Source organism: Platichthys flesus, chromosome 6, assembly GCF_949316205.1.
Source record: "Platichthys flesus chromosome 6, fPlaFle2.1, whole genome shotgun sequence".
Classification (NCBI taxonomy): Eukaryota; Metazoa; Chordata; class Actinopteri; order Pleuronectiformes; family Pleuronectidae; genus Platichthys; species Platichthys flesus.
This window is the reverse complement of record NC_084950.1, coordinates 16,338,370-16,362,206: the sequence shown is the minus strand read 5'-3', so window position 1 is coordinate 16,362,206 and position 23,837 is coordinate 16,338,370. Positions and strand designations below refer to the sequence as shown.

The following is a 23,837-nucleotide window of genomic DNA, read 5'->3' as shown; positions in this document are numbered from 1 at the left end:
AGACGACAGAAACCATATTTGAGAAAATTGTAAACATGTACTTCTACTTTCTTAGTTCAGTCCATGTACCATATAGCAACATGGAGAAGGAGAGGGTGTGGTTTAGAACCTATAGTCACGTTGTCCATCTTTAAACATGGTCTATTAGAAAAAAACAAACAACTTGCATTTTGTCAACATCTGTCGATTCCGCCATTTTATTAAAAACACATGTTCAATTTCCAAACACAGTAGAAAACACAACTTCATATCAATAATTGTAAATGGCGGTGATATAAATGTATCATATGGACTATGATATGCAAAGTTCCTGTTTAAGTTGACAAACTGGTGAGATTTACATTTGAAGTGTGAGCTAACATGTCAGAGTCATATTATGCAGTACTCTACATATTGGGTTAAGTGCAACTAGAGAGTTATTGCTTCTGTAACATTTTGCAAGGTATTGAATACAAAGTCTGACATGACTGACACGGTGTCACACCTCGCTGTCCTACACACAGCTAACAGTACTGCATTCAGGAAGTATAAATAGGATCATCTGTTAAGACTTTTGTTATGTACAACATAATTACAACTAGAAATGTTCAAATATCCCAATAAGTGATAGTTAACATATATTATCACAGTTAATACGGTTCTATTCAAAACCTTCACAAAAAGCCACAGTACATGGTAAAAAAATAAGTTACAAATCTGCATAAATATTTTACACAAAACAGTTATAAAAGATGCTGCATCTTCTGACAAACGTACACAAAACTGCTTTTAACACCATTGGGTATGAAGAATATGTTCAGCTGGGTGCTTTTTAAAAACATTCATTTAAATTTTTGATGAACACAAATGTTTCTTTGAAAAATGGTTAGTCTTATTTTACCACCACATTTGGCTACAACCATTGTTTCATGTACACAAAATATATAAAAAAAAGGAGAACTCCCTTTTTATCGCCTCTTCACTTCCCCCGTTCGGCAGAGACATAGGAAGAGTGTCCCATCCCTTACAGATAAATGTCCTTTGCACAAGGATTTCCCCTTAAGTATCGAGTCCACTCCTCACAGGCTGAGCACAAAGACAGGAGAGACAGAAAGAGAGGGAGAGAATGAGTTGTTCTAAGTGTGCCAGCAGAGAGATTACAGTATGAGAAATGGGTTTTATCCATATTGAGCTGATTTACTTTGCAGACACATTACACTGTGTATTCTACAGCTTTTACGCGCTTGAACTACTGAGGTCAATCAAGGAAATAATGAATAGTGGCAAAAAAATTTGCCCCATGTTGGAGTGAGACTATGAAATGCCAAGGGTCGTGGCTTCGGATCAGCTCGTTTCTCACTTTGCTGGCTTTACAGTAAACAGCAGCGGTGAAACTGTGGGCGACAAGTAATCTGCTGCGATAATGTTTCACCACAGGAGAGCCGGGCCGTGGGTAATTCTGCAGACGTGCAAACATTACCATATCATCAATGCATCAGCAGAGTTTGATATAGGTTACAGCAAAGGAATATTGAAAATGTAAATGTGTGTTACTACAGCAGAGACGTGTGGCTTCACAGTCGGGTTAACAAACAAGAAGGAGGCGGCAGCTGTGTTGTGTGGATACACATTAAAACACCACTGTCATCTACAAACGATGTGCATGGATGCACTGATGTTGTCACATTAATGCTTCTTTGTTTATGCACCAGCCTCGTCTTCCTGTACATCTGACTTCACTGCTGCAAACTCCTGTCAGTATGGCCCTTGTTCAAATAATAAGGTATTTGAAGGAGCAGATGTCAACTTCCGTAGGTCCTATACAATAGTCGCTATGATTAGACTTATTTTATAATTCAATACACATACTTCATGCATACTTATTTTTTTCTTAAATGTATACTTATTTAACATTTATTTTATTCTTATATACAACCACATATACATATATAATATGTATAAGTAGTTGTAATACAATACAGTATAACTTGTCTGCACAATACCGTTGATTTCTGGTATCTGTGTCTTGTTCAGCATCTACTTTAAATTCTGTTTTGTGCTTTTGTTGTTGAATGTGTTTGCATCAATAACCAGGTCAAATAACGTTGACCTTCACTCATTGTCTTTGATTAATATAAAAATGTTGTTCACTATATTAAGTTAAAATTTAAATCACACTATGGTACTGTGTGTGTTGAATATATAGATGTAAATAAATATTTAAGAGAGAAACAATACTGTTAAAGATTTAAGAGTATTTGTATTTGCTTCAGCTTACCTGCACTTCAGCCGCTTTTGAGGAAGTGCTCTGAAAACAGAGAAAAAGTGTGAGAGAGAGCATCTCTAAAATACCTTTTCAGACATGTTGAGTCCGGAGAATTGGGTCCAGAGTTTAATCAGAGTTTGTTTTTCACACATAAACAACAGCAGGAATATCTCTGCACAGACACAAACAGCATTAAATCATCCACATTGTTCAGGCAAGGGGAGGAGCAAAGAGAGGCAGGAAGTGACGTATTAACTCTATTGCGGAGAGATCTTATTACCGCACCTCTCGACATTTTTGGGGGCTCCTTCAATGTATGTGTCACCGCTTTTTCATCGGGAGATATTTGTTTCCTTTTAGTTTATTATATATATTTTTTCGTTTTAGCGTCTGTCGCGTGTAACAAGCTTCATCAACCCCCCACTCACTTTTGCTGGGAATTCAGCGGGGGATCCCCTGCTGTCTTCTCACATCAATTTCTCCTGAGTTTCTACGGACATTACACTAGGAGATCAGGCTGAGAAAGTCAATTGGTAATCCGGAGTTTCTATTTCAGAAACCTGGGTTCAAACCTGCAGAGTTCTGTGCTTGTCTGAAAGCAGCTTATGTATGATATCTGTTATCCAATGTGATCCTGTGATGGAGCTGATTGGCTGTATTCGCTGTCACAGGCACCAGTCTCTTCATTTGTTTGGGGATTTCATGCATTAGGACAACCTTTACGTAAATCCGCTAAGTGCTGATGGTTATATTCAACGATGAAACCAGAGTCCAACAGCAGCCCTCGAAGTGACTGAGCCTTCAGGTCTAATTAAAATCAGTCAGCCTGGGTGCTGATCAGCACACTCTTGTGCCATATATCTCTGGTAAGATGACCGCTCTGTTATTTTAGGCACATTGTTCTTCTTTTAGGAATCATTTTCACCCTTTTATGGTCTACCATAAAGCTAACCTTCTTTTGTCTTCTTCGTGGTAAGTGTACTTATTCTTGCAGAGTCGCAGACATTTTTAAATAATATCTTAGCTGATGCTGGGCAGAGTTTGATGCTTCTGTTCTCATATCAGTTATCAGTTTATCAAATTTACACTGGTGAACTGCAATTTCAATCTTTTTCAAGTGAAACAGTCTTTAATACTAAAATAACTGCGCCTCTTTATTATGATTGTTTGTTATTTCTGTCAAATCAAAACAGCCACAAGATGTGGCTACTGGCAAAACATTAACATCCTTTATCAGACTGTACAGTTGGGATGTTTGCCTCCTCGTACACAGGCAAAAACAACAACACTTAACAACACTAAATCTACACTTGTATTTCACCAGGTTGCTCTGGTGCCACCTGGTGGAGGGAGGCATTGGTACTCACACAAAAACAGGCTCACACACTTACAGACACATTCTCTCTCACACAAAGAGGCAAAACGCTTCTTTCTTTCGTGGCAGTCTAATTTCATAAAATAATAATTTTTACACTGGGGAAACATGTGTTTGGCTGAGGGTAAATTAATTTACAGCAGTGGGGGATTGTGTATCTGCACAACAAACACCACTACACACTCACCTATAGATGTTTGGGTCCAGCAGCATGGCTGTGTCCTGCGGTAACTGGGATAAGTGCACCACTTTGGTCTTCAGCTGACACCGCTCCGTTTCATTCACCCACACGTCAGGTAGTCTGCAGGAGATCACACACAGAGAGAATGTCACGGTGGAAGCTCGAACAAGAGCGATGGACAAAGAGTCCAGGGCACATTATCACACCTTCCTCTGAACACTGAGTACATTTCCATAGGTAACATGTCCTTGACCAAAGCTATGGAACTCACACAGACCTTCACAGACACACAAACAAAGGACAAAGCCTTGTACCCTCCCATGATGTTGGTTATCCACACTACACCTCCATGGTTATCTACTGTGTACTTACAGTAGATATCAAAAGTGGGACATGTGAACGACTGTGTGTACGTAGTTGTGAACATGTATGTGAGAATATTTTGGACTTCATTTAATGTGATCTAATTTGAATTCAGGTTAAAATATAGATATAGGGCACATTCAAATCAGAACAACCCGATTGTTTCCCCCCTCTTTAAGAACAGCGACGTGATAGCGTTAGAGTGACACACTCACACAGCCACACGTGCACTGTACTGTACCGCTCAGCTGCATTTTACTGTACCCCACAGCAGTGTGATCCCCTGTGAAAGAGGGAGCGTGCGAGCACTGGCGTGGTAAGTCAAGGTGCAGTAGAAAGAAACAAAGAGCTTTGCAAGCTGAGTGCACCTCCCCTCCCTCCTCCAGCCTCCCCTGTCTCCACCCCCAGCATTCCCCCCGTCACCATGTGCGTCATCACAGGAGCCCCAAGAGATGCAGATACATACGCACACTTACACTTACACACACTGCAAGCAGCAGTTGGGCAAGCAGGCAGACACCGAGCCAAAATCCCTCATTCACATGCCTAGTCAGCCCATTAAGTGGAGCGTCTGCAGGTAGTGCCTCATGTGCAGCCCATTCAGCGCAACTGGGTAACTGGGTGCAGGTAACGATGGAGAACAAAAGAGGGGAAGTAATAGCAAGCGGACAAGTGAAGGACAGGAAAGGAGATATTGGGGGGAGAAGAGTGGGAGGGGAAACACTCACACAACGGATTAAAATCCTTTTATGGCAAGTGCTGGGAGGGTGGGGTTAGCCACACGGGACAATTTGGTCAATACTAAAAAGTTATGAAAACCAGGGCGGCATTCTTATCATCTACCAAAATGTTGCATTTAACATAACCCTTCGGGCTTCCACACATCACTGTTGGGCCAAGGTTTGATTAGATGTTCATTAGAAGGTGGACTTCTGTCTGTGCACTTTGAATTAACCCATTCACAAAAACTAGGACCAACTCATAACCATCACATTCATTGTATATAAGCTATAAACACATTTGTCACTCCAGACTATAATACAATTTAAAATAAATGGCCCCTCAGAGATTCCCCCCAGATGATTAACAAGGTCACAGTCGGTCCTAGATAATTTTTACGTCTTTAAGTTTAACTCTCTTGTTGCATAATTGTTTTTCTAATTTAAATATATTTAATATATTAAATAAAAATGAATTCATGAAACTTGCCCATATGGAAGTTATCATACACAGTATGAGGCCTATGATTGCAATGATAGCTTAAAGGCAGTTTTGATTCATATACCTAGATTATTGGTGTATCTTTAATTATAATAATTGTAATTAGGTAATAATTAGTTCTGATGAATTGGTTTTTGATTGGATAAACAGACGAAAGGTAAATTTGTTCATTTAAAAACAACATACTTGTCTTTGTACATGAGTAACAGACATCTGCAACTTAATTAAGACCATGATTACAGTTTCAAATATCTACAATTTAGGTCCAACTAGTTATAATAAGTCCCCTTCACCAATGGCTCCAACACGTTTTTTAGTTAGTGCATATGCAGTGAAGTTATGCAGCTGTGCCACACACAATCAGCTTTGCACTTTTTGCAATTAATGGTCTTCTTTGAAGGCTTTCATGTCAATGTTCCTACACTTTTGAAAACTAGGTCTGTACACTTGTGTCCGCTATATCGTTTGCAGTGTTTCCCTCTACAATTTTTTAAACGATTACCCCAGAGGAGCAGCCACATGTGGTACACAAGGCCCAGCATTGGTTGGCTTAACGCCCCAACCTCAGGAGACATTTCCACAGTGTGTGCTATGCAAAAAAAACATAGACCCAACTAATCAATGATGAATCTATTCTTATTATCTAGTTATAATTGAATCGCCTTAACCAATTCATTGCTGTAGACTTATACATAAAAATTCTCCTAAAATTGGTAAAGCATAGAAAAGTTTCTGTTTTACTCAGCAGTGCATAGCTAAAGTTTCTGCATCCCCTTTAATGGTGGTGAGAGCTGAAGAGGAAGATGACGAGAGGCAGGGACAAGACAAGAAACAGTCCCCTACAAAGTGGCCTTAAAGTTTGGGTTAGTCTTGAGTTAGTGCCCTTGTGAAAAGCAAACCTCAAATAACAGAGGAGGACCTGCAGAGTGTTAAATATGCAGTAAACACCCATGTGTGTTTGTGTGTGTGCACGGTTATGTGCACATTCCACTCCAGAGTCACCATAAACATGTCAGAGCCAGTGTGCTGTGGTGCAGATGATTTATTATATTCTGATATATTGGAGGCACACAGGACTGCTGCACAAGGGGGGGGGGGGGGGGGGGGACATGTGTCACGCATACAAACACATACACCACATCACTACCAAACAGATGTCCACTCCAAGCCAAAGTCCCACTGAGCCAAATAAAGACAAACAAATTTATTTGATTTTACCGATGACACTGTTTGCTTTTCTTCTGTATGAGCCAGACATGTATGTATGAGTAGCAGTGTGGGAGAGCTACTGGGATTTCTTCAAACCTGGAAGCTCACAGTGGTGACAGGAGCAATACGTTCATTAAGAGTCAGCAGTGTGCGTATTAAAGCACTAACATGTTAAATGGCTTTATATGGAACTTTTCACAGTCCACAAGAGATGAATGAACAATTAACAAAGGGACAGGTTTAAACTGGGAATAAGTCTATAAACTTGTATGGCTGCTTCATGGTTTTATGCCTCTACCAACCAATCGTGTTGCAGGTAATGTGGGATCTATTTGTATGTGACTGATTTGCCCATGTATGATAATTTGATGCTTAGGAGGTTTATTACTACAAGATCAGAGTAGCAGTTCCTCTGTTGTTTTACATCTCATTTATAAACAGCAGCATTTAAACGTTTGCTTGTAGCTTTTCCGTCTTTCTTTTATTCTTCTTTCTTTAGACCAGATCTGTATCTTCATGCCCGGAAAAAATGACAGACTACTTTCCAAATATCACAGCCATAATGCAATTAAACTGGCTGAAATTAGCCCAGCTACCAAGTCACCCATGTTCACTGGCCGCTCACTCAAAGCACGATCAGCCATTGATGTACGGCTGTTGCTCAATGATCAGAGATACGCATAAAGAAAGGGAACCATTCCTTTGACACCTCGAATGGATTGTCATTTATGGATCATTAGTGATTTTAGACATCCTTGATCTCTGCTCTTATTCTGAAAACTGAATCAGTGTTTCCATCTTGATGTGACAAAGTTCCAAAGATTATATTTCTTAGTGGGAGTCAGGGAGCTAACACAATTTATACATATGAGTGAGAAACAAAACAAAACAAATTTGGCAATGCGCAATGCTTCTTTTTCTCAGCCTGTCTCTGGTTTGCTTTTTTCACATCATTCACAGCTTTCTGGTCTTCATGTTGATTCAATTTTAAAGGGTTAGTTGACAAATGGTGCCAGGAACTAAAGGCTGAAATTCTCAAATAAAATCTCACTCCAACCCAGATGTCTTCAGTGTACAACAAAGGTTGGCAAAGGTCAAGTTAACTGTGACCTCACCTCTGTCCGATTCTCGTGGTTGTGATAAATCAGACGAGAGGGAATTTCATTACATCTGCACAAACGTTAACTTGGAATCAAGGATGAACTGTTAACAATCTGGTTAAAGTGACCTCACAAAACTTTTTGATCCTATCAATAATTCATATGCCAATTATTAAACAATTTAACACCAATGACTTAGAGTAAAATAATGGCATTTTATATCAAAAACAGAAAATGTCAACTTCTCTTGTGTAATAAATCTAAAAAAAAACTATTAAGGGGAGCCCTACTAGCTAGTGCTTATTGTACCCTTTGACACCTTCCTGAAGATAAACAACACAATGAAAACAAATGACAAACAATTTAACAAAGGTTTAAGAGACAAACCTATCTTGTGCATTATAAGCACCATAGTTTGTCCACATTGATGAGCTAGGATGCCAGTGGCCCATGGCGTTCCCCGTCACAGTATGTGTAGTCTAATTATTCCAAAGCATTCAGCAGCATACAGGGGAATCCATTCACACATCCATCAAAGATTAGGCGGCAATTATAGTGCTCTCTCTCTCTTTCTCAGCCCACACACCCTTCTCTTTGTTCTCAGTGAGCTGGGTGGTTCATGTTCAGAAGGGTTCATGTTAATCAGTTACGTATTAATCCAAATGAAGTTAATGAGTGTCAATCATAAAGTGAATGGTTTGCTCCTGCATTAATAAATATGACTTCCCACATGTACGAGGCTAATCATTGACTCAGTGACTGGGAAACATACACATAGTTCAGAACTTGATGTAGTTTGCTGTTGAGGGTAACAACACATGATGGCTGACAAATGCCCAACAGATTTCTGTCTAATACTACGACATGACAGTGAGTCAAAGAATACATTTGAACAATGTGAAATCAAACACAATTCAACACTCACTCTAAATTGGCCAATTTTAAAAATATTTCACAAATATTTGCTAAACCCTGAATCATAGCTTAGGTATTGAAGCACAACATGGAAAGCCCATCAAGATTTCTACTTCTCCACATGCAAAAATATTATGTAAAGCTGCTTTCAAACATGTATTGACTGTATGAGGGGATGCATGTCAGAACTAGAGGTAGGGGAATTTCTTGATTCTTAGATGCATAATTGATTCAAGTTTGCCGCTACGTTCATTGTTTTAGCGATATCCTGCCGGTGAAAAATTATAACCACCGCTTCAGGATCAGGACAGATGCAGATTAAAGAGTCTCTTGTTTGAGAATCCTCCCTCCACTCTCCTGCTGACCCACACTCACTTTACACTTTATTAGTATAAACCGACACTAATCATAAGTTATTAGGAAAAGGGTTGAAGTTTATTGTGTGTGACCGGAATGATCTGGAATTCAGAGAGCTAAACCTAATTTCCAGTTTTCTTCTCTTAGCCTGGGACATTAGCACAAAGGCCATCTATTCTGTATGTCCCAAGCAGAAAACTGTTGTTATTATGAAGACTGCACCACCACTATGCATCAGGCTTGCATTTTCTTCACCACCCTTGTATGGATTGTTTGTGGGTATTAATGAACACACTCATTACTAAAGCACTCGCTAACTGCAGTGCAAATGTATCACTCAGTAGCATCACTGATTTCTCCTGCATGGGCCAAGCCAAAAGCCATCTCACTCTCATTTTCTATCTTTCTGTATAAATCTCTCCCCAATCATTTGTTCTCTCTGGTTTCATTCTGCCTCTCCGTCACATTACTCTCTCCCACAACCATTTTGTTCCCACTCCCATTTCTCACTTTCCTCCATTCTCTGTCTCTGCAGTGCGTTCCCTCATCCATCCTGCCTTTGAGTCTCAGTATCAATCTCCATCTATGTCTCTCTGTTTGGAATTAATCTGACGAGTCTTTCCTGATCACCAAACTTCATCTTTCTCTTCCGCTCCCTTCCCCTCATTATTTCTCAATGCACAAGATTAAACTCCCACTGCGGGGTGAGAAGGAGATTGCAGAGGTGGATCAGAGCGGGGGAAAGGAAAGAAGGGAAAATGGGAGGCTGAGGCAGAGGGATGAGAGTACAAGGGTTTAGCTACAGTGTGTTCATCCGAGGCTGTCTGCTGCAATGTAATTCATGATGCATCCACGTTCTTTAACCAGTGCCAACTTTGCTCTCACAAAATCTTTTTGTTTTTCAGCCTCTTCATTGTCTCAATTGAACCCTGGCCCGCACTGATCCTACCTTTTATCTCCTACCTGTCCCTTGACCCTAGTCTTCTTCTATTTCATTCTTCCTCTTTCTTCTCTCTGATCATCTTCAGAGGCCATGCAGTCAACTCTTTAATAGGAGTGTTGGCAGTTTTGTAGGAAATTCCTTGAACAAGAGCCCTGCTGAAAATCACAGCATTCTGTGAACTCTACTCTGTGAGAAAGACCTATTTCATTTTGAACACAATGTCCAAACGTCTGGTCCTTCTGCAAAATTGCTTAAATGAGGTGAGGCAAAAGTGGTGCAGAGATTGACAATAGTAGGCTGAACCTGGTGAGGCTAGTGAGCCTAACCGGGCTGAGCAGAGCATGATTATTGTTGTTATGAAAGTGCATTCAGAGGTTACACGAAATGGTTACTATGACGGACATTTATTACCTAAACCATGAAAAAAGGAAGACAGTAAATCAGCCTATGAGTAATTATGGATGTTGAACCACTTCTCGGGAACTATTCAAGGTTTATCATAGGAAGTTTTCACACCTGTACTACTTAGTCCCGTTTAATCAGACCCTTTTGTGCACCTTTTTGGGCAAAAGGAAAGGGTCAAACTCAGGTGCAGACCAAAACAACCACATTAAGCACCTTTAGAAGAGGTGGTCTCGTTAGGGTCCCAAACAAACTCCGAAGCAGTCGTTTGTGGTGGGAACATGATCCAGCCTGTCCTGGATATATGTGACTAATGTGTAGACTGAACATTTTCATGCGGTTCTCTTCGATGGATTTTGGTTGGTTTTGATTTATATCTGTGCAACAAAAACGTCTGTAGACCTAGATAAAGCCAAGTAGAAGGTGCAGAACCAGCACCAGACCAAGAGAGCATCATACAGAGACATATTTTTTAATTGCCAATGGCCAGTCCTCACATCATCAGTGCTTGAGAAATGAATAAATGTAACATTACACTCAGTGAGAATACCAACATGGCTAATTCCTCTTAGCTCCATTTAAGGAAGAGCTCCAGAGCTTTAAGCTCCCATATTGAGAGTTATCCATGACAAGTAGGCTACTGGCTCAGCAAGGAGAGGAAGATGGGAAGATGTTTTGCAAACCCTGACATCAACAAAGACCACCAAGTTGACTGCACTACCAAATGGAAAGTAGAATCATAAAACTATCTGACAGATAAACATACATTGTTGATGTGCACTTGTACATGCAGGTACCCCTGCAGCTCGAAAAGGAAATGTTTGTATGATAGGCACAGGCTATACCGCCGGCCTCCATGGCAGGCCCTGCCCTTTATACCACCAACAGATAACATTCCTGAGCCGCTTGACAACACCACCTACTTGCAAAACCCTCCTTCCCCTTCACACCCCTCATTTCTCTTCCACTCCTCTCCATCTTTTTTATAACAGCATGTTCTAGGCGGCCTTTCTGACACCTCATTGCTCTGCATTAAGGCATGAAAATGGAATGTGAAGGCTTTGTTTCAGAAATATACTGGTGGGGGAGACATATAGATCATAGGCATATAGATCAATAAATCTGAATCTGTGTAACATCTGTGTAAAAAGACTCAACAAGCAAAGCTGGCTAATGAGGGGTGTTTTCTACAGCAATATACCACAGTCTCTGATCTCTTGTCCCGACTCCCTCCCTCCCCGGAATCTCTTCTCTCCTCTGATCCTTGTCCCTCCTCCTCAATTCCAACTCTGTACACTTCTTACACCCGAATGAACAATGGCATGACCGCCCAAAGTAGGAGATAGTCCAACCTCATCTTATCCCTAACCAGCCTCATTATCACAAGCAGCCAGGTGAGACGTGAGCTTACCATGAACAAGATCATCTAGACCGGAAGATTTTTCATCATCCACCCCATGATATTCAAGGTGTGTGAGAAATCAAGTCAAACTCAATGTGGGCCCGGTCCAACCACCTTGTGGAGTGACTTGGCAAAGTAGCAGCAAAAAGCCTCACAATTCTTATCTAAGCGTATATGAGTTGAGGTAAAGGTTCAATCAGATGATGTATAGAATAGGAGTAGATTTACTCACATGTCCTCAGGTGTCCAGTGCAGGAGAACCTTCACCTTGCCAGACCCCTCTTTCCTTCTGGCCAACACCTGCACACACACAATCAAGCACCAACACAAGCTGAGTTATGAAAGACATAAAAACAAGGACACCAAGAAAACGACTACTCCTGCCTCCTCACTGTTATTTCACTCACACAGTCAATTTGTCTCTGCTGCACTGCTGTGATTTGACATATGAACACCCCAATAGCCAGACCATAACCAGCATCACCAATGAAAGGTAACCACCAAATATTTACAAAAAACGTATAATTCAATCTATATATTCGATTTCTTATTTCAAGCCAATATGTAATTTCCAAGCACCCGATTTGAATGAAAGTGTTGGGTTGGGCTCATATTGCAGTCAAATTTTCTGTAGAGAATCAGCTTCAAAGACATGCCCCCACCCTGGCCCCAGATCTGGCTAATAATTAGGCTACATGCTTCAGACATCTCACCAAGTGATATAGTGGCTGATCATTACCCTAATAAGCAACGGGAACGATCTTAATAATGCATGCAAGAGCTCAGTGAGGTTTCTATTTTCAACAAGAGCTATCCCATACTCCCATGCAACATACTGTAAGACCAAGGAATTCAAGTTCAGACAAATGTTTGATATGCCCAAAGTATTTGGACCAAAGTAAGGACTGCTCAACCCAGCTGGGATTGTAGAGAGCCAAGAAGATATGGTATTAACAAGTCCCATCTCTTGGTGTTAGCACCAGATGCTTTAACACTGTTAACAGGAGTAAATCTGGCTGAATGTAGCACCAACTTTCTAATGTTTACGGTACTAATATTAAATGTGTTCAATACTTGTCTTATGTTCGGTCACCTGCTTTTACTTGCATGTCTTAATCTGCCAACGCAACCACAAACGTCACGGCTTTTCTTCTTGTGAAAATACACTAAGGACAATGGCAGATTTCCTAAATATTTGGTGCTTTTTATGTATAACATTCTATCTATCATGCTGCGTTGGTTTATAGTAAAACTGGCCTGGAATCCACACAAATATTGTCAGTAGGGGAAAAAAAAGCTAGAAAAATAACCAGCGGTGTCAAAAATAGCCACAGATATAACCTCTTGCGTCAATTGGCTCTTTTTTGTCAGGAATGTCTATTTTTAGGATAGTGAATGAGTTCACATGTGAAGAACTTCTCTTACGCACAGGAATATCTGAAATTATTTTTATGACTCCAGGGACTGGCTGCGGCAATGATGGAAACTGGTTTGAGGACAGAAGGGAGGAGGCTCCGCTGAGACACCAGACACAGACGAAGACAAAGACCTAGAATCACTTCTCTCCTCTCCGCTTCTACATCCTATCACATTTGAACCAAATATGAACAAATTATCTTATTAAAAGGATCTTAAATTGGTTTTATTTATCACACCAATATGAAAAATTGTGCACGATTGACTCTTCTGTCCAGCACAACATGAAAATCTTAATATTAATTTTAGCTTTCCATACTTTCTCCAAGCTAATGAATAAGGGAATGGCACACTCACTTTTGCTCTCAATGCTGGAGGGGGTTTATGACATTGATATTCATATTTTGAAAAGCTTTCAGCTAAAGAGTTGTCTGAAAGACGTAGTTAGTAAAACAAATGGCACAACAAACACATTACTTTACAGACTGATGACGTTTTTGGAAGAAATATTAAGCCTAGGTTAGCAGATGTGAATTTTGTTTTTGCAGGCTCTGTGTCATAACATTTGTCTCTGAGAAGCCTTCTAAATTGCAGCTAAGTTGGCGCATCCACTATGTTGTTGTCTCTTGTTTGACAACATATTGTTCACATATTAAACTCCTTTGAATGGACTGGAGAAGAAGTGGGGAGGGCGAAGCAGCACGAGTGATGAACCTGAAAAAAACGACCACGCTTGGAAAGATATACTTTTGATATGAAATTGAAAAGCCTTTCAATAACGAATAAAATAAATGTGTGCTACAGTCTAACTGTAAATGGAAACAATGGTGGAGGTTTCAGTGACTCAAAGTAAGGAAGGAGTATAACATGTGAATTTATGTCATAGGGACGTCCTGCAGTCTGCCTGAATTCTCTAAATGACGAATGTAAACGTATAGAGTAGGTAAATGTCATGGATTAGATTCTAATGTCAGCATACTGTCTAAGGCTTGGATTATTATTTATTTTTAACCATGCTTGTGTAGAGTATGCATGTGCTAGATACCTCTAGAGGGCGTACCAGAGCACCCAGTCTGTACAGTGCGACCAGATATGCATGGAGAAAGAAATAACTTTGCCTATTGCTAGAATGATACAGATCTGTCGCCTGCTGTTTTGAAAAGCATGCTGTCACTGTGCAGCAGCATTAATGCATTCATACAGATGCAGGTAATTCTGAACTATGGTTTATTAGCTTGCCTTCAGAACTGTCTGCCATTGTAAACCCTCACCTAATTTCTACTCATTGCTATTTGGTCTTATGAAGAATCCCAAACATTTGTGATTAACATCTATATCCAAATCCTCCCCTACAAAACATTTTTAACAACAAAATAGTTTTTAATACATACTCTTCTCTTGGGCCCGTTTTATTTAAAATTGTTTTCAGAGCACTAATCTCATTTACCTGTCCCGTAAATCCACATAATGGAGATTTAACAAATAGCTATGTGGTCAAGCCAAAGCATGAATCCAGTTCTTGCTGCAATGGGCTCAACAGGAAGTGTCTCTTAGACTTACTACACCATCAGCTGCTTTACTGCCCTTTTAATAAAAAATGCATTGCTGTAAACGTGGGCCCTCAGGCTCCTCGCCGCACCAGGTTAATAATCAGAAACCCAGTGCACACTTGAATGGGCTATGTAAAGGCCGGAGATCATAAGTGGGCTTGTGTTAAAGCAGCATGAAGTGATTAGCGGTTTGATGATGGAAGTCGGTGCTTTAAGGGACAGATCTTAATCCACTCTAGACTCAAGAGAGGAAGGTAAGAGACGGAGAGGGAGGAAGAGAGGGAGAGCAGGAGGAAATAAGGAGTTAACAGTGGATTTTAGAGTGGCTCCAAAACAAAGCAATGAGAGGGGTTGGGCTGCAGCCGGGAAAAGGCAGAGCTGCTAAAACTGGGTGCCTGACTAGTGTCAGGGGGTCAAGCAGTGGATGACGCAGATCGACGCAACAAAAACATCCCATCATAAACATTGTTGAGTTGCTCTGGCGTGTCAGCAGGACTGTTGGCCGAACTCCACAGAACCCCCCACAGCTCTGCTCCATCTCCCCAGGCCTGGGAGGGCCTGCTGGGGCCTGAGTACTGACGCAGCCCCACAGTCCTTCTCCACCACAATCCTCCAGGGATTAGAGAGAGGGAGAATGTACGCTCAAATGGCCAGATCTCCTTCCGATTCCATGACTCTGACCTTTACTTCGCCACTTTTCCTCGTCCTTTCTCTCATTTTCTCTACATTTGTCTCTCCCCCTTCTCCGCTGGCTGGCTATTCCTCCTCCTCTGTGTATGTCCAAATATGCGGTTTACCTCTCTTAACCTCTTCCCAAGCTTTATCTTCACTTTTTTTTTTTCTTCACTGAGCTTTTCTTTTAAAACTCTTGGCTGCTGGAGAGTGTTGAGGTTTGCAGGGGCAACAGAACAGAGTTGAAAGGGACTGTGTTAAGAGCAAAGCAATACTGTAGTGACGATAGCACTATTCAACACTCCAATTAAATTTAACATGAACAGAAGCCTTAATCTTGGGTTTGTGTAAAAACTCTATCCAACACTCTACTGTTCCCCTAATGCTTCAATTATTTCCAGTGGAAAAGAATTTGAAAGGGAAAGAGATGACAACATGACATCTGTTCATGTGTAAAAAAAAATGTCATGCTTGCATTAAAGCAGCTGTTTAACCAAGCGGCTTTTCAAACATGTCAAATTTTCTAATTGTGAGTAAGGTTAATTGACTGGGGATTTAGTATCAATATAATTTTTGCTTTACTGACTTAAAATTCATACAATGAAAATATGGTCTTCCCCTAGTATGTTTCTGTTCTGAAAAGGCAAATTGTTATTAAAACCAAGGAGTTTTATTAAAGAACTTCTGAGTTTGACCTCATGTATTCAGAACTATGGAACCCAGTTCTTTGCCCCAATTCATTTTTGGGAGATTTCGCGTAACGTTGCCATATTGTGACATACAAAATTTGACCGACATCCTTGTTAATATCATGATGATAATTCCAACTTTACTGATCGTACAACATAACAAAGCAAAACAATAAGTGCTCCAGGATACACTGTTCTCTTAGGATGAGAAAATGTGCAGTTAATGTAGATTCTTCTGCTCATGAGTGCACCAATTATTTCTGCTAGGATAGCGAGCGATGGCGTGCCACATTACCATGCAAAAAAGCACAGTTAATGTATTATTTATATATGACTTAGCTGTTGGGGGGGAAACATATAAGATGGCTAATTCGCTGTGTAAAGTGCTACATAAAGAAAAAATAAAGACCTTTTTCAAACGTCACAACAGGAAACGCATACAGTAGGTATAAATAATGAAATCAATTAGTGGTACAGAGCCATTGTTATTGTTTTCCTACTACGACATGAGAGAATAGCTGTTGGGGAAAAGGTCAATACAAAGCAAATGGCATAAAAATCATAATAATTAATAATTTCAGGGCACTTTTCTAGACACCTAAGGACACTTACAATATGTAATAAATAAATTACAATATTAAGATTACATATCTGAACTTAAGAGTGAGTGGAACTGTAACCACTGTTTAGCATTTTCTATGTTTAACTAATTTCACTGTGCAATACTTATTTCTCTCTCTGCAATTCAATAGTTCATGTGCAATCCGTTTCACTGTATATAAGCTGCTCTCACTGTACACACACTGTATATTATTCCTATTCCAGTAATTTTTTATTTTTCTAGCGTTTATATTTCATGTTATTATTACGTTTACTGACGTCTGTCTTTTGAGAGTCCTCTTTTCTGCTGTAACGCAGCAAGTTTCTCAATTGTAGAAATAAAGGATTATCTTATGTTGTCTTATGTACATATTGTACGTGAAGGAAGAAGAAATTAGGTTGTACATGACAATTATTTCCATTTAAAGCTAATATGTAAAAGTTACAGTATAATGCAGCTTGAGAGCTATGCAGAAGAGACAGGGTAATCCCTACTTGAACAGCAGTCATTTAAACCTCCAGGTTATCTTATAGTTAACGTTAATATAGAATCCACTCGTAAGAATCATCGTCAGTGAGAAGTGCTTATGAATGCCCTCAATAGAAAGGTGCAAAGGTACTTTACAACTCATTAATAATGTATAATGCACAGGGCTCAGAACGGACTGAGATACACAAAAACAATCCAATTGTGTTTCCTGTGAAGCTCGATTCAGAGAAAAACAGCGTCAAGCCCCGGGCGATTCACAAGGTTCACTTCAAGTGCACGGAGGAGAAATAAATGAATTTACAGTGAGGCTTTCACACCCCCTGCTGTCCAAAAGGAAAATAACATAATAAAGAGATTTCAATAGCACACAAATTACGCAAATTACACTACACAGTGTCTATATTCATTAATAGAAAAAGTACAATTGAGACAATTGAGATGATTCAGAATACATACTGACTATAATCTGTGAACATTGTTCTCATCAGTGATGCTTTTATTTGCCTTTTGTGTACATGGAAACACAAGACTACAGCTTCTGCAGCCACTAAGTTTTTGTTAATATGCAGATGCAAAGAATGCATAAAAACATTCAATTTCTTAACAAGTTCTTCATAATGTCAAGGTAAATCTGTATTGAAAGGCCATTTTTAAGTATATTTTTCTAAATCTTAAACAAGCCTATTTGTCTGAATTTTGGTTGATTCTAATAAATTACACTGAAGAATATTAAACAATATAAATTATGATTTTGCCAGTATAAAGCAAAACGCATATTTACTGTTACTTTACTTACGTATCAATATATAATAATTATTTGTGTATCTATTGGGCATCTTTACTTAAGTAGACGTATTTTCCGGTTATTTTCACTTTAACTTCCATATATATATATATATATATTTATAAATAAATAAATAAATACACGCAGACAGTTTTTTGTATTTCAAAAAGTAATCAATAACAAGAGGGGAATTGGTCCACTCATCCAATCAGAGCAGGCAGGTAATATTAGGCCCCGCCTCTCTCAGCGGTAGCAAAGCACATCTGCAGCAGCAGTACTTGCTGATAAGAAAACACTTTTACTTGAATCCATTTTGTGTATGTATTTGTACTCGAGGTTAAGTAAAAGGTTTGAACACTTCCTCATTAATTCGGTTAATCTGAAAAAAAGTAGCCATTGGTAAACCCAAACAGACATAGAATAGAAAGGGAGCGCTCACCGTGCTGTGAAAGACCACACTGTGGCCATTGCCCACGCTCTCGATGTGGGTGGCGAGGTTGAGACAGATGGCCCTGTGGCGTATAGCATCCATGGTCTGAGCATCGAAGAAGTCGTGGGGCCTCGCTGGAAGGGAAGGTGGGCAGCCTGATGAACCAGAGTCAATCAAACATAACACCAGGACTCCAACTCCAACAATCCCAATGCTTTGCGTTTCTAAAACTTAGCAATGACAACATCAGAATCATCTCATGACTGAACAATGTGATCCATACCATCATATGAATCACCATATGTGATTCATAGGGTGTAGTTGCCCAACTGTAAATATTCAGTGGTAACACAACTTAGGCCTCTTGACATTTGCTGTTATTATCAAATACATTAATTCAGACCTATGCAGGGCACTTTGTAAAATGTTACAGAGGAAGTACATGTGTTGTCTTTAACTATGATTTTTTTGGTCTATGTAGGTGAGACCAAACCATGAGCTATCTCATGATCAGTAGTTGAGATTCTACATCATGTGAATTATATCCATAATGTTTGTTTGGTCTTTAGCAAGTGAAGTTTACTTTGTAGAGTCATCAAAAACCTTGGCCATGTTATGAAAATAACCAAAGATGAAGGTCTGCATTTCAAATATAATAAAAACATTATTGCTTTTGCTATAATTTTGTGTTTTTGTTCTAGTTTTCTGGCAACGTGTCTGTCTATTATCAGTGTATAAGTGTGCCAATGAATGCACCACTGTGAGGACTTTTCAAAACAGCTGCTGTTGACTGAATTGACGTGCATCAGTAGAAGACTTACAAAGAACAAAGACAGTTGCTTGGATGGATCATTACCTCTCCCTGTTTTCTGTTCTGTCTCTGCAAAGTATATTTTTGTAAATGAATGGTTATCTAGGGAACAATCAAAATGTTTTGGTTAGGAAAACAGTGGACGATAACCCTAGGTATGTACAATTTGTAGCTAATGGACTGAAAAAAGTTAAACTAAAGAGTCTTTTAATAACTATCAACACCTTCCAAAAAAAATAACAAATATATTAATAAACATGTTTTACAGAAGCAACTTTCAATATGTCTCTTTTGGTTGTTGATTTTGATTAAGTTGTTTGTTTCATATAAATTCAAAGGTTAAAAAACAGACATGTAGAAGTGTTCGAGAGAAAAAAGGCGAGTCTGTACAATCCATAGACAGATACAGGTCTTATGCGTGGTCCTTTTTCGTCTCAAGAAAGACATGTGGGTCGTTAGAGGCTGAAAACAACTTTCTCAGCACAACTTAATATCTATCTAATAACATAAGAAAATCCAAGTGTGTTCGGCTTGTATTCCTGTCCAACAGGGATGTTCACGATTAACAGAACTTCCAGAGGCTGGCCACACTCGTGATGTGCCTCTTCTCCGACGAGAAACATTTTGACAGAGGGTTAGTGTGTGTGTTTTTGTGTGTGTGTGTGTGTGTGTGTGTGTGTGTGTGTGTGTGTTTGCTAGGTACGTACGTAGGGAGCACCTGCGTTTGTTCTTGAGCTTCTTCCTCTTGTTAAGTCCAGCCTTAGACGGGGACTCCTCTTTGAGTTTGGCCTGGCTGGACATTTTAGAGGAGCTCTGCTGGCTGAAGTGACTCGGCACATGGCGAGCCAGACCTCCCTGAGAGGCGAAGCTGGCGTTACAGCCACCGACTACACACTGCAGAGGAACACAACCAACAATGTTACACTTAGTAGGACAAGCTGGTATCTTAAACAAGTAACTTACAAATGTTTTATTTCACTAAGTTTGTTTAAATATATACAAAGCTGCTGTCCTGTGTTAGATTACTAGACCGCGTTAGAGAGGAAACTCAGATGATGGCTCAACCTCGACACTAAACACTCGGGCTCTTGAACATATTTCAGCAGTTGAATACAATTTGAATATTAAAAAAAATATAAATCAAATGCTTGAATTTTGCATTTTTATTTATTTAGTAAATTTATAATGTGGACAATAACATTCATCATCATCATCACCATGATGTACCTCCTATCTGAGGCATTGGTTTTTACCTTGAAGGGCTTATCTCCGCTGTGGGTCAACATGTGTCTCTGGAGCCAGCTCTGACTGGTGGATGGTGTGTTGTACACCTTACAGCCCTTCCACAGACACAAAAACATCTGAGGAACGCAGAAAGAGAAGAAGATGGGACAGGAGAAGAAAAGTTAAAGGGAACAGTTGGAAACAGTAAAATAACAGTGAATAAAAAGGGATAATTGTCAAGACAGCTTGGGGAAGGATTGTTAGACAGAAAGAAATACAGAAAGACAGTTTTGTCCCAAGCACATGTGCTACAAAGTTCAATAATTTAGTAGCTTTTAGGAAGGCAACGAAAACATCATGTTTTGTTTTTTAATTAAGGGATATGAGAAGACATTTACCACGATGGTGTTGGATCATGAATCCCCATTGTTACGTTCACTAAAATCCTGATGTCCTGGCTTTTACGTCTTGTGTTGTGTGTAGCAGGTGAACAGCATTTTTGTCTAATAAATTGTATAGCAAATCAAACAATCATAAAAAATACTTCAGTACTGTTCAGGTCTTAATAACTGATTAGTGTTGATGTTTATTGTTAAAGTGTAAAGCAGCGCAGGACAGAGGGGGGAGTGATTCTTAGTTTTAAAGGTGTCACTGGCTCTGTGGGTTCATGCTTTGCGTTTGTTGCTAGCTAACTAACTAGTAAAGATCCATCTCCATCCAGCTCACACGTCACAGGGCTCTTTGCAATGACAAGTCGATCTAGTGATTTTTCCCCCCAGCATATTAGCTCAGCGGCCAAGCCGACATAATTTTTGTTGCATTTTTAAACTTAATATTTTTTTGGGTAATGGAGGCAGCTTGGATTGAATTTTTATACCACCCATGCTACTGTTTACATTTAACAGTTAATACGTTTTTAGGAGCCAATCCAAGTAAAAGGGTAACATTGTCAAGTCCTCTGACATCCATTCACTGTAGTCTGGAGAAATGCTTGGATTTGGCCTACAAGCGTCAGGGGCGGGCATACAGTAAAAAACGACATTATCTTGCTAAATTCTCAACAGGAAACTTGTACAAAATCTTAAAGTCTACTAACCCCTCCTCTCTGTCCATCCACATGAATGCCCCTGATGTGCTCAGCCAGATCAGGACTTGAGTTGAAGCACTGCGGACAGAGGTCCCAGCAGCAGGAGTAGGCCACGGTCTTAGCCACGGAGGAGCTGGTGCTGATCTGTCCGTTCATCATAGCAGGAGTAGAGCGTCCACTGGACACCGTGCTCTCCATCTCCATCAGGGTGCTGCTAATACTGAGGGAGAGGAGAGGGTGGATGGGTGGATGGGTCTTAGAGAACATCCTCACAGCTCAGATCAGGCTTTACACAGCCGTGAAGAACAGGTGCAAATACCACTTGCCGCATTACATGCTTGCTATGCGTGAAAGGCTTCTGGCTGCAACTGGTTTTCCATGCATGCCACGTTCATCACTGACACCAAATCGATTATATAATTTTGTTCAGCGCTCTTTTCACGATATTATTCATTTGTCATGCTGTTAAAATCACCAAGGGACTTCTATGAAATGGTCTCATCGCTTGTTTAATAATTTATTCCCTATTTTCCAGAGTCCGGCCAGTTTTATCAGCAGAATTAACTTTCAATAAATGTAATTCTCCCATTAAAAGTATTACTATTCATATTTACTTTACCATATATTGTTTTTCTATTCTTCTTAGTTTTTATTGATTCTGTCCATCATGACTACTTGTTACTTGGCTCAAATCACGTGTGCATAGAGCACCTAATAACTGCAGCTACCCTTGTACACCTCATAGCTCAGTTATGTTCTTGTGTTGCATTTCATTTTTGTTATGTTGTACTGTGTTTTTGTATTTTGAGTTTTATGTTGAACGGTTGTTTTACACTCAGTTGTTTGCGCTTTATAGCTCATGTGTAGATATGTGCAGACAGTTCAATTGAAATTAGATGTTTGCAGGCTCAAAGTATGAAATCAGTTTAGATATTTACTTATTTAAACCATACATTCAGAAATGAATAGTCCTCATGTGCTCGTACGGACCGTGACTCACTGCTGATACTCACACCCTCCCCCGGCCAACAGTGACCTGTCACAGCCCACACACCCCCCTGGTCAACGTGGACCTGTCACAGCAAACACACCCCCCTGGTCAACAGTGACCTGTCACTGCTCACACCCACCTGTCCTCCGAGTCCATGCGGCTCAGCGGTTCACCGTCAGAGGATGATATCTCAACACTGGGCCGCCTCTTGTCGTCCAGCTCCCCGCCTCCGCTGCCCGGTTTCTCCCCGTCCTCACACACCGCTTTGCTCTTCTCGCAGTCCGCCTCCGAGCACCGGCTGTCCTCCCCCGGTTCCTCCTTCGCCTCCTTCATGGCGCTGTCGTTGGCGGGCTCGCTGTTGCCCTCTCCGGGACTCTGCTCGGGCTCGGGCTTCGTCTCCGGTTCTTCGGGAGCGGCTGTCTCCTCCTGGCTGACCGTTACGGTGCCGTCGTGTGCCTCCGCCTCGCTCGGGGCCTTGTCCGCAGCTTCAACGGGCTTCTCCTCACTGGCCTCCCCGCCCGCCTCCTCCATCTTCAGCTCTACGTGAGCGCTTGGTCCCGCTGGTTCCACTTCGTTGAGCCCATTCTCTTTGTCCTGGCCATTGCTCTCGCTTGTCCCCGCGGAGGGTGAGCGGTTCTCGGCAGCCAGAGCGGGTGTTTCTCCGGTGGGTTCAGCAGCCATTTCTGCCATGATTTCTGCACCCTGGGACAGTTTCCGTGTCTCTGAGCCGCCGTCACTACAGAGAGGGCGGGGTCCACCACGCAGACTGCTCTCTAATTGGTCAGCTGCAGCACGAGGAGGCAAAACTGATACGTTGGGATTTAAACTCCCCATGTGTTTCTTCTTCTGTGTTTAAAAAAAAAGAGGAGTCCGTGTTTACTACAGGAGTCATCCTCAGGGAACCTTCTTCTTCTTCATGCTCTGTCATAAGCCACTGATCAACTATCAAGCTAATTTATGTTTAGAACATATTTATTCTTTAAAGGTGTGTAAGCTTTAGGAGAGGGTCCTCTCTGCTGAGGCCGCCATGTTTTTTTTACAGTAGCCTTAACTGGACAAACTAAACACCTTTTGAGTTGTTTTGAAAACTGAAGCTACCAGAGGTTCTCGCTCATGTTTGGAAGGGGAGGGTTAGGTGATGTGTATTCAGCTGCCACATACAACTTCACCACTAGATGTCACTAAACTCTACATACTGTACCTGTAAATGTCTCTCATCAAGATATGATAGTGTTTCACTGATTCCGGTTATATCTGACACAAAGTTTGATATTTACAGCGTGTATGTGTTGCCTCCTGTTTTTGTTTCCCTTGCTTTCTTATGAAATACGAGATGATGTGACTCTGACACATCATCAATGTTAAATCTGGTGTCAAAGG

At 40.5% G+C, this 23,837-nt stretch overlaps 1 protein-coding gene across 3 annotated transcripts; it reads right to left on the bottom strand.

Moving 5' to 3' along the window:
- Positions 1-168: 168 nt before the first annotated feature.
- On the bottom strand, positions 169-23,184 carry LOC133955552 (zinc finger protein aebp2-like). Of its 3 annotated transcripts, XM_062390442.1 has the most exons (10): positions 22,597-23,184; positions 21,476-21,686; positions 20,409-20,516; positions 19,863-20,049; positions 19,201-19,257; positions 18,354-18,478; positions 11,946-12,013; positions 3,808-3,921; positions 2,258-2,287; positions 169-1,065 (listed from the first exon to the last, which is right to left on the bottom strand). In XM_062390442.1, exons 1-10 carry the CDS (start codon positions 23,145-23,147, stop codon positions 1,059-1,061), a joined length of 1,458 nt encoding a protein of 485 aa, XP_062246426.1. In that variant the 5' UTR covers positions 23,148-23,184; the 3' UTR covers positions 169-1,058. The 3 variants fall into 3 exon arrangements, with proteins under 3 accessions (XP_062246426.1, XP_062246427.1, XP_062246428.1); XM_062390443.1 differs by lacking the exon at positions 19,201-19,257 and having other exon boundaries at positions 18,354-18,499; XM_062390444.1 differs by lacking the exon at positions 19,201-19,257.
- Positions 23,185-23,837: the final 653 nt, after the last annotated feature.

Excerpts from the sequence above, each read along its gene's own strand:
- LOC133955552 (XM_062390442.1), bottom strand. The coding sequence starts at position 23,147 with ATGGCAGAAATGGCTGCTGAACCCACCGGAGAAACACCCGCTCTGGCT. Across the intron at positions 20,050-20,408 it reads GCGGAGATAAGCCCTTCAAG|TGTGTAGTCGGTGGCTGTAA; the intron begins GTAAAAACCAAT and ends GTTCCTCTGCAG. Across the intron at positions 2,288-3,807 it reads CTGGACCCAAACATCTATAG|AGCACTTCCTCAAAAGCGGC; the intron begins GTGAGTGTGTAG and ends CTCTGTTTTCAG.